This window comes from Sorex fumeus, unplaced genomic scaffold (assembly GCF_029834395.1).
Source record: "Sorex fumeus unplaced genomic scaffold, SorFum_2.1 ptg000233l, whole genome shotgun sequence".
Classification (NCBI taxonomy): Eukaryota; Metazoa; Chordata; class Mammalia; order Eulipotyphla; family Soricidae; genus Sorex; species Sorex fumeus.
The window spans coordinates 291,135-304,014 of NW_026606290.1; the positions used below are offsets into that span (position 1 = coordinate 291,135).

At 48.6% G+C, this 12,880-nt stretch overlaps 2 protein-coding genes across 3 annotated transcripts in view; one reads left to right on the forward strand and one right to left on the reverse strand.

Annotated features, from left to right (window-relative positions):
• Positions 1-12,880, forward strand: part of UCK1 (uridine-cytidine kinase 1) — a 212,146-nt gene that overhangs the window by 184,221 nt on the left and 15,045 nt on the right. The gene's annotated exons all lie outside the window — the stretch shown is intronic.
• Positions 1-12,880, reverse strand: part of NUP214 (nucleoporin 214) — a 90,179-nt gene that overhangs the window by 25,694 nt on the left and 51,605 nt on the right. For both annotated transcript variants that reach the window (XM_056108841.1, XM_056108842.1), the window contains 3 exons: positions 7,181-7,256; positions 5,363-5,441; positions 362-446 (listed from right to left, as the gene is read on the reverse strand). In XM_056108841.1, the coding sequence (XP_055964816.1) occupies positions 362-446; positions 5,363-5,441; positions 7,181-7,256 (240 nt within the window). The remainder of the gene's footprint in view (positions 1-361; positions 447-5,362; positions 5,442-7,180; positions 7,257-12,880) is intronic.

Consider the following 12,880-nt stretch of genomic DNA (forward strand, 5'->3'; position numbering starts at 1 on the left):
TTCAAATGGCTGCTGTCTGCCACTTCCGTTGCCCATAACTCAGTACTCAAGGGGCAGTGAAGTCACCCAAGCATCACCTCGAGACCCCAGATGGGCTGGAAGTACCTGAGTGAGAGTGACTAGAGGACTATACATGGGTCCAGGCCACACACCTAAAGAGGTATGTGTCAAAGACCAGAACTAAACAAATGCACAGGCAATGACGTCTAAGAATCCTGCTGGGAAAGCAGAAACCTGGGCCGCTCTCACCAGAGAGTTTGGGGTTTGCGAGGGTCCAACATGCCTGGGAACATGCCTGGTCGGAAGATGGGGGGAAACTGAGTCTGCTGACAATCTACCACCACTTAAGCTCAGTGCTCACCCAGAGGAGGAGCAGGAGAAAGGCTTGCTGAACTGCCCGACAGATGGAGAAGTCACAGCTGTTTCTATCTTGGTCGCCTCTGGCCCTGCAGTTATTAAAAAGAAAAAAAATTATCAGAACCTTGCAACAAATCAGAAGCAGCACTGCAGGGATGGCTTTCTGGGACACTGGACCAGGGACCGCAGGGAGTCACGGCCTGCCTGTCGGTGGCCAATGCAAGCCCAGAGGTCTCCAACGGCCTCTCTGTGGCTTGTCAATATTAATTCCAAGCCAAGATACGCCCACTCGCCTTTTAGAAAAAGACACCAAATAATTTGAGTAGTTTAATGTGAAGCTTTGACAGTAGCTCTTACTTACCGAAAAGGAAAACAGTGCAGGAGAAACAGATGACTCCATCTCTGAGTAGTTATTTCATGGCTGACTGTTTTGCTTATTTCCCACATTTTTTGTTTTGTTTTAGAGCCATAGCCTGTGGTGCTCAGAGCATACTCCTGGCTCTGAGCTCAGGGATCACTCCTGGTGGTGCTTGGAGGATGGAGCGCCGAGTGGGCCACGAGCAAGGCAGACGCCCTACACACTGTACTATCTCTCTGGCCTCCATTCCTCACATGTTTGGTATAGTCCATAGATTATTTGTATTTAAAAATAACTTCTTTAAAAAAAAAAGGCAATACAGGGCTGGAGCGATAGCATCGGGGGTAGGGCGTTTGCCTTGCATGCAGCCGACCAAGGTTTGATTCCCAGCATCCCATATGGTCCCCCGAGCACCACCAGGAGTAATTCCTGAGTGCAGAGCCAGGAGTAACTCCTGTGCATCGCCCGGTGTGACCCAAAAGGAAAATAAACAAAAAAACCAACAAACCCAAAAGGCAATACAGAATTGCTGTAATCCAGAGAGACCCAGGAGCTGAAACCCATGGCTCTCCCCACAATCAACACTGTTCTCACAGTCTGGAACCACCTTTAACCTTCTCCCCAATGGCTTAAAAGAGAGAAATGGGAAAATCGCACATAAAAGGCCCAAATCATAGTAAGCAAAAGAGAAAACTGCATAATTTTAAGTGAACTTGGGATAAATCATAGCAAGATTATTTTTTAAGTCACTGTAATACAATGTGGTATGTACAAAGATACAGCCTTACTCACAGACCTGGAAAATTAGAATCTGAACCAGTGATCACTGGCCTGAACTAGCTGGTCTCTTGAATGTGGAAAGGCTGGTCAGTACCAGCCTCTGTCTTAGTCCTAACCAGAGGATGCAGGCCAGGGGTCAGTGTACAGGCGCAGAAAGGTCGGAGAACACTGCTCTAAGCTACAGCAGTAAGCACGTAATGAAGACCTCAGGTACCCTTAAGAAAGGGAAGGAGATGTAGCCGGTCTGGACAGATGGACACTGTAAGGGGGGAGGGCAAGATGGGAAACATCACAAACAACCCACACAGGACGATGCCTATTTTTGTCCAAGTGACAATGAAGTTAGCTCAGGAGACACATCAACTAGGGCGGGCCGCAATCTCTGGAATGTGGGCTCCACAGGTCACCTTTCACCTCCAAACCGTCACCCTGGCCCGGCAGCTCACGGTAATGTACAAGCTCCGGGGGGGAGGCCCTGGCTGGGTTCAGTCCCTGGCACCAACATAAAAAACAAAAATAAGCTCATTATATACCCCCACGCCACTTCCTTTTGTGTGCAACTGTAACAGCTTTTAAAACCAAAAAAATATTTTCATCAGTAACGAACTAGATAGCTATTCCATAGAGAATTCGGAAATGCTTAAAAGGAAACATTCAGGTAGTATTTTTAGGGAACCTTTTCTATTCCTTCCGATAAAGCCACCCTCCCCTTTGGATTATTCTGCAAGTGATCAAAGCAGTATAAATACTAGCAGTAAAAAATCATTACTGAATGGTGAATCTCAGAAATTTCATTACAACTCACATTTACCACATCAGAAATGGACAAAATAAAGCTTCTTGCATTTCCTTGAATTGTAACTTCAGGAGCAACGAAAAGTTCTCCAGTGAAGTCCTTGAAAAAAGGGATATTTAAGTTTTTTTTTCTTTCTGTAAAATATAAACCAAAGTGGAAATAAACCTATTCATTTGAACCCTAGAGAATTAAGAACATTTTAATGGGGTCAGAGAGAAAGAGTGAGAGGGCCATGGATGGAGTGCTTGCCTTGCACACAGCCACCCCTGGGTGCACGGCCCCCTGAGCACCTCCAGGGGTGATCCCTGAGCACAGAGCCAGGAGTCAGACCGGAGCACTGCCGGGTGTGGCCCAAAAAACCAAAACATTTAATCTCTGACAATTCCCAAATTTGTCCTTGTCACATAAAGCTTTAACTCTCAGTCAAGTGATTTTAGGGGCTAGAGCGCAGCCGACGTAGGTTCAAACCCTGGCATCCTGTAAGGTCCCCTGAGAGCTCGCCAGGAATCATTTCTGAGTGCAGAGCCACTGGTAATCCCTGAGCACCACGAAGTGTAGACAAAAAACAAAACAAAACAAACAAAAACAAACAAAAAAACAAAAAACCCAAACCAACCAACCAACAAAAAACCCCACAACCAAACCACAAAAAAGAACTGGTTTTAGGGGCTGGAGAGCTAGTACAGTAGGTAGGGTGCTAGCCTTGCCCACAGACGACCCAGATTTGATCCCCGGCTTCCCCTGTGGTCCGTCGAGTACCACGAGTAATTCCTGAGCACAGAGCCAGGGGCAAGCCCGAGCGCCACCTGGGAGAGAAGCAGCAGCCTCACCTGAGAGCCTGATCTCTGGGCCCAGTGCTCTCACCTGCACCGAGACAGCCCGGCTCCCCGACCTATCTCAGAGAGAAGCTGCAGCCGAGCGGAATCTGGAGGAACCGAGATGCCACCTGCTGAATCAACTCAGAGACGCACCGCACCGGACAGCGCAGCGAATCCCTTCGACAGGGACTTTTGTAACCCCACTACATATGCATAACAAACAACATAAAGTAATTTATCCTGTATCTGCTAAGGGGGACAAGCGTGAGGGGTGGGTGGGTAATTTGGGACATTGGTAGAAGTTAGGTCACATTGATGGTGGGATTAGTGATTGAATGAACAACGTTGTAAATCATAGCATTTAAATAAAGTTTTAAATGAAAAAAATAGTGGTCTAAGGGGCTGAAGGATTGACAGTACAGTGGGGAGGGTGCTCGCCTTGCCCACGGTGAGTGCCCCTGAAGCACACCCAATTCCATCAAGCACTAATAATCCTATATTGTTTTTCTCTTTCCTTTACGTCCCTTGCATGGTTTAGCAATGTCCTTTTTGTATATATACAGGAAGACAGTTCATGTTATGCTTTTATAACATGGGAGTTGACTGACTCCAAGTAATATTTACTTCTGGGCATCCATATTTACTTGACTTCAGCCTCAGTTATGCTTAGTTCCTAGCACTCCAAAAGCAGGATCCTGACGAGAGGACTGAATGAACCCAGGGCAAGCCGTACGTTCCCCTGACATCGAACAGGAACAAGCACCATGAATATAACTAAGTTATATGAACTAAGCACCATGAATATAACAAGTTAAGAGCACAGAACAAACTGTCAAGACCCAAAGAGAAGTAACTGGAGAAGGACCCTGCTGGGGTTAGGAAAGACTAACCTGGCCTGGGGTCTGGAATATATAGCGAGATGTCCCAGGGAGAGCCAACCTTTGAGTGTAATATATCTCTTATGTGTTCATACAAAATGACTCAAAATATCGTAAGAAGTGAATTCGCTATGACTGTTTAAATGGATTGCTAGCAGAGGACAGGAGAAAGCACCCTGGATGGAATCCCGCCCTTGAGCGGGTCCTGGAGTGCTGACTCCTCAGATGAGATCTTGTCCTTGAGTTAATCTCCTAGAACTTCCCCTGAAGGAGTGGCTTTACATCTATTTACTGTTATGACACCGTTCAACTCCACCTATGTGTGCCCTCACCCTTCATGATCCCTATGTAACTATTCTCTAAGGGGAGAGTGGGGACTTTGAGCAAGAGAAGGACTAGACAGAACCAGAACGGAATCACGACTGAGACTACGACGAGATGAGGAAGAGAATGTAACTGCGTAGAGGAACTTGAGGTCTACGAGGAGACTCAGATGTTGGAATGATGATGACTGGGACTATGACCAAACCTACAGCTACAGTCCCATAAGGGAGAGATCGGACTACACTGGGGAGGAGAGAGAAATAAACTGACTACCGACCAGCCTGGGGCCCAGGCCGTTTCTCTGTTCCCCTGGCCCTTCATCCACCAGTCACCGTGGTTCTCAGCAACTAAACGCTCTCGAGTCCTGTGTGCCCACGGTTATCATTCGGAAACTCACAATGTCCCATATGCAATCAACAGTGCGGCCAGCAGGGGCACAGGCTTGTGTGTGGAGGGCAGGCTCTCGGGAATCTGACGGTCTACTCGTGAGTCACATAAAACCCCATTTCCGAGTGGGCCAGAACACAGGTTTGCAGGTGGCACCTGAGCACTGACGCAGTCACACCAGCCTGTTCAGTGGGTTGCCACACAGGAGCCAACGGGAGGAGCCGCCAAGGCAGACACCCACCCCTCACCTGCTCACTCATCAGAGTGCCCTTCGGCTGCCTCCTGGGGACTGAGCTCTAACGGGGCCATGTCTGCAAAGCCGAGTCAAGAAGTCCACGAAGCCCTGAAATCTTTCCAATATGAACATATTTACTTTAGAACCAATCCCCCTGGCGCATTTCCCAGTCTCTGAAGTGTCACTAGGAACCAAGAGGCTCTTTCACTGTGCTGAGCAGAAGCTGCAGAAAATGTCAAGCTCGACTCTCTCTGCCGCCAAACCTCAGAAGCCCAGAGAGGGCGCTCAGGGCCGGCCGTCTCCGAGGCTCCATCCTCTGAGGGTTTCGTGGGTCTCTACCTGGCTTCTGGTGCCAGCTGCCACAGGCAGACTCAGAGTGGAACACTTCTGATACCTCCAGCTCTACCCAAAACAGAAACGCAAACTCACCTGAAGCTTTATCACCAGATGACAACTGACCAGAAGCTGCTGTGGGTGCAGGAGGCTTTGGGGAATTAATGAAAGAACCCTACAAAAGAATACAGGCAGAACAGGTGAAATGACTGACTATCCTTTGGAATAAAGAACAGTATAACAATATTATAATTTTAAATACACAAGCATCTCGCCCCGCACGGCAAAGCCTGGCAAGCTACCTGTGACGTATTCAAGATGCCAAACACAGTAACAAGTGTCACAATGGAGATGTTACTGGGCCCACTCAAGCAAATTGATGAACAACAGGAGGACAGTGACAGTGACAGTGAAGCAAACTTAGTAAAAAAAGAAATCAACTTTGGGGCCGGATCAATACTAGAGTGGATGTGGTGCTTGCCTTGTATGTGGTGATCCCAGGTTCAATCCCGGGGATCCCATATAGTTCCCTGAGCTTGCCAGGAATGAATCCTGATTGCAGAGCCAGGAATAACCCCCGAGCACTACTTGGTGTCACCCCCCAAAAAAAAAAAAAAAAAAAAAAAAAACCCAAAAAATCAACTTAAGTCAATAGAGGTAGCAAGCAGGGTTATTCTGGAAGCTCCAGGAAAGAAATGCCAGACTGTGGCTATTTCCCGGTACCCAGCACAGAGCTTCCCAGTCAATATTCTGTAGACAAAGATGAATTCTGGCTCAGTCAGTGTGTAATACTGCTAGAAAGCGGACTTGTTCACCTCACACTCCAGTGTCAATTTTGTCCTAGTATGATCTAAACCTTGCACCATGTCCTCTACGATGAACATGACAACCTCCAGAAGAATGACCAAAATGACAAATGCCAAACACAGCAAGCCAGGCAAACCAAGGAATGCAGGACCACACTGAGAACGCACAGGAGGCAACTTTCAGTGCCTCGATCTCAAATATAACCTGAACTATTTCACCTCAGAAGGAGAAGCGAGTAGCAGAGGTCAGAGCAAAAGCTGGACAGCCTGAGTGCCCGGTTTGCACGCAGGAGGCTTGAGTCCAATTCCTGGCACAACATGGTGCCCTCACACCAGTGGGAACGAGCCCTGAGCAGAGCTGGGAGCAGCCCCCCAGCACCCCCAGCAGTGGCCTCCAAACAAAAAGCCGAGCAGCAGGAAGCAGGTTCCCACCGAAGCACCGCGGAGAGTCTGAGCTGCTTCCCCAGACTCCTCATATGTTTTCCAGTTTCTTGAACAATTTACAACATAAATGTGTGGAGTTTCCCTTTTTCTTTGAGGGTGGGGGTGTTATTTACAGACTCCACCAGCCGTGTCCCGGGGTTACTCCCAGGGGACCACACGGTGCTGGGGACAAGCTCGAGGTCCTGATTACAAAGCCTGCGCCCAGCCCTTTGACCTGTCTCCCTGGCCCTCTAACCTGTTTATAACAGACGATGCTCATCAGGAGCGAGCCCTAAAGTAGACATAACACTCACTGATTACGGCAGCCTGAGAGGCGAGCAGCGCAGGGCAAGCTGGAGGGCCCATCCCAGGCACAGAGGCGGGGGCGGGAGACCGATAACGGTGCATGGCGATTAATGGGTCAACTAGGATGGCGGTAAAGAGTCAGACGCAGACACAAACACCTCTGCAAACGCGAGGCCCTGGAAGGATGGGTCAAATCTGCTAGACTGACTGACCTGATGGGTCGAGACTGGCAGAGTGGGGAAGGCACCTCAAGTCTTTGCCAGGAATGAGAACTGATGGGAACACAGGGAGAACACGGATACTGCATGTGTGTGTGTGTGTGTGTGTGGGGAGGTGTTGGGGGGGTGTTGGGGGTGAAGGAGCAAACACCGCAACGCACCTGTTTAGACTGGTTCGCCGTCACTGGCGTCAAGCCTGGGTGAGCTGTTTTGGCTGTCGAGTATGGCGCCGGTGAACTGGAAAACACAAAACAGCCCATCAAGAACAAAGGCAGCGTGAGTAGAAAAGGTGCTTGGGACCCCAACCACTGAAGTATTTTTGACATTTCTTTTCTGATTAAGAGAGTCTTTAAACAAAATGTGGGCCCTTGGCATAAGAGTCAATACAGCGGGGCTGGAGAGATAGCACAGCGGGTAGGGCGTTTGCCTTGCACGCGGCCAACTCGGGTTCGATTCCCAGCATCCTATATGGTTCCCTGAGCACAGCCAGGGGTGATTCCTGAGTACAGAGCCAGCCAGGAGTAACCTCTGTGCATCGCTGGGTGTGACCCAAAAAGCAAAAAAAAAAAAAAAAAAAAAAAGAGTCAATACAGCAACCTCCAAACTCACTATCCCAGGCCGGAGGGACCACCCAGTGGGAAAGTGGGAGCCTTGCGTGTGGGAGCCCAGGGGCCATCCTGGCACCACAGATGTCCCTCCTGCAGCCCCCAGCTGAGTCCTTCCCAGAGTGATCCTGAGCACAGAGCCAGGAGTAAGCACAGCTGGGTGTGACCCCAACACAAAAATAAAAGCAAACAAAAAAGCCTCATTTTCTTCCTGCGGTTGTAAGGCAAACAGATGTAAGTGTGAACTGCTCATCTGAGTGGCCAGTGAGCCCTCTCTGCCCTGCCTCTGCCACAGGACTCCTGACGTCGCGGGGTCACAGTGCTGGGCAGGCTGGGTCTGATTCTGAGCATTGCCCCCGCCGCCCCAAAAGGTGCTGCAGAAACCTCAGCAGCTCACAGCAACCGGCCCCCAGAGCCCAGTGCTCACCAGGGCAGCCAACCAGGGACTGCAAGAAACCACTGTTCTTTGCCAGAGAATGAAAACCGCAGCCTCTGTTTGTAGGAGTCCCACCATCTCCTTTTCATTGTGAACTTGTATGCAGGAAACTTTCTGCTGATTGTTTAGTGTCAACATGTCGGGGGAAAACAGGGGAAAGCCCTGGCTGATGCAGTGATGGGTGAAAACACTGCCTGTCTCAGAAGCAGTCTTTTCGCTTTATCTCTCCTTATTTTAGGTTCTTTGGTATGTGCAACAGCAGTGGCTGGAGGATCTGGATTTGGTTTTTAAAATCTGCCTCCCCCTATCCTGGAGCTTTAAATTTTTAAGGAGATTAATATTGTTCTATCCAAATATTAACTTTGAAGGCAAAAAAAATTGTTTTTAGTCCAGGCTTAACCAAAACAAAACAAAACCAATCAAATGATCTGATAGTCCTAGAAGCTTCTCCACTTTCTCTGCTGGAATAACCCAGGAGCCTTCCCACACAAACTTGGCTAGAATAAGAGAGAAGAAAATGGACAAAATCTTCTTTTTCCTACTCAAGACAGAGGCTGTAACCGTGAACCTCTCCGAGGAAACATAGCAGTCCCCCTGAGGTGACCCCCAGGCAGAACTGTAGGCACGGCGCTCCCCTAACCTCTACTGGCTCCCCAGCCGAGAAAAGGAACGTGAGATCTCGGGCGTGAGTCACCCCTGGGAAGGCAGAGCAGTCAGCTGGGGAGAGAAATGGTTTGAGCTCTTGAAGGCCACAGAGGATATGAAAATGTTTTATGCTTTCTCAAAGGTGCAAAATGAACCTAGAAATAAAAATAAAACCAGCAACTTACCCGATTTCATAATGTCTTTTTGCACCCCAAATTGAGTTATGAAATGATGGTAAAATCAAATCACACACAAAGAAGTTTGAGTACAACCACTGGTCTATTTACCTGGGATAATGCTATAAATCTCACAGGGATTCTAAATCCCCAAATGCATAAAATTAGGCTTTACAGTACCTGCACACGGGGTCATGTGACAACCCTGCAGAGAAATGCAGCTCAGTGCAACCTCGGGTTAAGAAGCCAGACAACTGGGGGGCGTGAGAGACAGTATAGCAGGGAGGGCGCTTGCCTTGATCCTTTTCGGGTTCGATTCCCAGCATCCCCTATAGTCTCCTGTGCACCGCCAGGAGTAATTCCTGAGAGCAGAGCCAGGAGTAAGCCCTGAGCATTGCCAGGTGGGGCCCCAAAACAAAGAAACAAAAAACAACAACAAAAAGGAATAAACCAAAAACTGAAGAGGGATGACTGTGCGCCAAGAGTGCAAACAGAACGAGGCTGAACAAGGAAGTAAGGAAGTGTGCATGGCCGCGGGATCACAGCCACAAGCAACAGAAATCTGCAGCTCGGGAGATTCAGGAGAAGGTAACCCGGCTGGAGTATTTGAGATGAGCATATTCTAAGATGGGCCTGAGAGAGAGGGCTGGAAAACCAGTCGGCACGTTCCACTCAACAGCTTCAAACAAAATGGAAAGGCCATAAGTAGCCAAGAACAAGCTGCCTGAGGTCGAGGAAGCGCGGATGCTTGCAGCAGCCTACAGGCCCCGCTCATGGTCCAGGCCACGGCCGAGCTCTGCCGTGAGATGAGTAACCGATGCCCCGGCCAGCAAAAGGAATAACAGCAATGCCAACGGGCGTCTAGCGCTCTGACTCTCCATCCAGATCACCCTGACAAAAAACAGTAACTACCAGTTTCATCCCTCACACTCTGAATGGTCCCCTGAGCCTGCCAGGAGTGATCCCTGAGATAGAGGAGTAAGCCCCGGGCACTGCCGGGACTCATCCTCACCCCAAAGAAAATATCACAGGTGATAACCACAGAAAAAAAGCAACAAACTGGCTTCAGACTCTCCCGAGCACAGCAGGGTGCTTTTGGCCGCTGCTGTGTGTCCTGCTCCACTGGACAGACAATATACTGGTCTTCAGGCTGTGCCCTCCCCACAGTGAAACTCAGCTGAGAAGGCTGTGAAACTACCAGACGAAAACCACGGAACTTTTACAGAACCATGACTAATCATGTAAAAAGAGTCAAAGTTTATAATGCGAATAAAGGGGATTTTCATGTTACTGTTCTGTTTCGGTGCCATACACAGTGATGCTCTGGGTTACTCCTGGCTTGGTGCTCAGGGGCCACTCTGGAGATGCTTGGGAGACCCTGCATGGTGCTGGTGCAGGGGATGGAACCAGGGTGGACCATAAGCAAGGTGAGCTTCACCCCCAGACTACTACTATGGTTCCTAGTCCTATGATCCCTAATCCTATTATTTTATTGTTTGGGCACACCCAGTGGTGCTCAAGGCTTACTACTGGGGTTGTGTGTGTGGTGTGTGTGTGTGTGTGTGTGTGTGTGTGTGTGTGTGTGTGTGAGAAACCTTATGTAGTGCCAGGGATTGAACCTGGGGATGTGTGAGAGTGTGTGTGTGTGTGAAACCTTTGTAGTGCCAGGGATTGAACCTGGGGATGTGTATGAGTGTGTGTGTGTGTGTGTGTGTGTGTGTGTGTGTGAGAAACCTTATGTAGTGCCAGGGATTGAACCTGGGTCTGCTGTATGCAAAGCAGGTGCCCTCCCTGCTGCATTCTCTCTTCAACCCGTTTTTTTTTTAATCATCTGCTGCTTAAAATGCCTACAATAAACACTGTGATAAGAATCGATGATATTTTTACATTATGGTCATTTCTAACATTAGTGTGTGTGTGTGTGTGTGTGTGTGTGTGTGTGTGTGTGTGTGATGCTCAAGGGCCACTTACTCCTGGCTTGGTGCTCGGGGATGAACCTGGGCCCCTGGGTGCAGAGCACGCACTCCAGCCAAAGGCACTAACTCTTTGACCAAGTTATTGTCATTTTGTTGATTTTTGGGACACACCAGGCAGTGCTCCTGGAGTGGCTAGAGGGACAGTATGTGGTGTAAGATAAGCACTTTTCCTGCTAGACTATCTCTCTGGTCCCTCAATATTATTATTATTTTTTTGGGGGGGTCACACTTGGCAATGTACATGGGATTACTCCTGGCTCTGCACTCAGGAATTACCCCTGGCAGTGCTCAGGGGACCATATGGGATGCTGAGAATTGAACCTGGGTCGGCCACGTGCAAGGCAAATGCCCTACCCGCTGTGCTATTGCTCCAGCCCTTCAATATTATTTTTAAAGCAGAACAAAACTGGGGGTTAATTTCATTTCTTATTCTGTGCAAATCTTTGGCAGACATACGAAGATTGCATGATTCCAACTCTATAGCCCAAGGAAAAAATTTTCTAGGGGTTAAAACTGATAGTGGGTAAAGCATGTTTGCCCTGTACATGACTGATCTGTCCCCGGCACCCATATGGTGTTCAGAGCAATGACCAATGAACAGAGAAAGCCCTGAGCACCACCAAGTGTGGTCCCCCCAAAAAAGAAGAAAAAGATTTTACAAAAGTAAAATCACACCAGATGGAAACCTGGGGAATAAGTGAAGAAATGAACAGTGGAAATGAGGACTATCTTTCGGGGCTGGAGCGGTGTACCGCCTTGCATGCGGCCAACCTGGATTTGATTCTCAGCATTCCACATGGTCCCCTGAGCACCATCAGGAGTAATTCCTGAGTGCAATAAAAAGGGCTACCATTCTTCTTTTTAAAATCAAGAGAGAATGATTTATAATAACACTGTGGCACTGTGACGTAACAGACTCCAGTCTGCTACCATGTTTCACAGCAGAGCATCACTCAGACAGACTAGCCTGAAGGTTTGGCTGTAAGCCTTAGTGCAGACAGTCACCTGGAAACCATCAACAAAAGATAAGTCATAAAAAACAACATCCACCCTCTCAATTTAAGAGAAGGAAGAAAAAGGAAAAATGAGCCAAAGAGCAAATGAGACAAATGGGCAAACAACAGTAGGATAGATTAAAACCCAACACGGAAGAGCCACATTCAACGGGATGGGTTTAGACCCCGACCAGCAGTCAGCGGGTCTGAGTCACGAACGGCAGAGCACACGCGCCCCGAGTGCGGCACCCCAGCCCGGAGCAAGGCAAAGGCCCAAGAGATCCACTACACACAGAAACATCCAGGGTGAGGGAGGGAACACAGGGCTGGCCACGCATGCTGGGTGTGCGGTAGCCCTGGTTCCAGCCCGAGCATTGCCTAGTCCCTTGGGCACTGCTGGGTGTAGTCCTAGAGATCCCGAAGCACTGCGACCCTGGCATCACATCAAACCACAGGCCAGCTGGCTTAAGGGTCACAGTGACCAACTATGAATCTTTGCAAATCATGATGTTTCAATTTAATTTTTTCTTTTTTTTTTTTTTAAATTGCAGCGAGCAGCTCTGGGGCCCCCGAGCACAGCTTGGCAGAATCCCTCCCCACAAAAATGAGAGGAGTGGAAAATGATAAATATATGATACACAGACACATACATAAATAATGGGAGCAGAAAATAAAGATGAAGTGGCTATATTAATATCGGAGGAATAAAGCATTCAAAATAATCTTACTAGGGGTAAAGAGGGCAATTCTGAAATGATGACCAGGTCATTTCATGAAAAGAATCTAATTATTCTAAGCATCTATGCAACCACTAACAGAGCTTCCAAATATACAACCCCAAAACTGATGGAGCTTCAAGCAAAGGGGCTGGAGCAATGTCACAGCAGGGAGGGCACTTGCTTTGCAAGTGGCCAACCCGGAGTGATCCCCGGCACCACAAATGGCACTGTGAGCCCTGCCAGACTGATCCCGAGTGCAGAGCCAGGAGTGACCCCCAACCCTCCCAGGATGACCCGAGTACAGAGCCA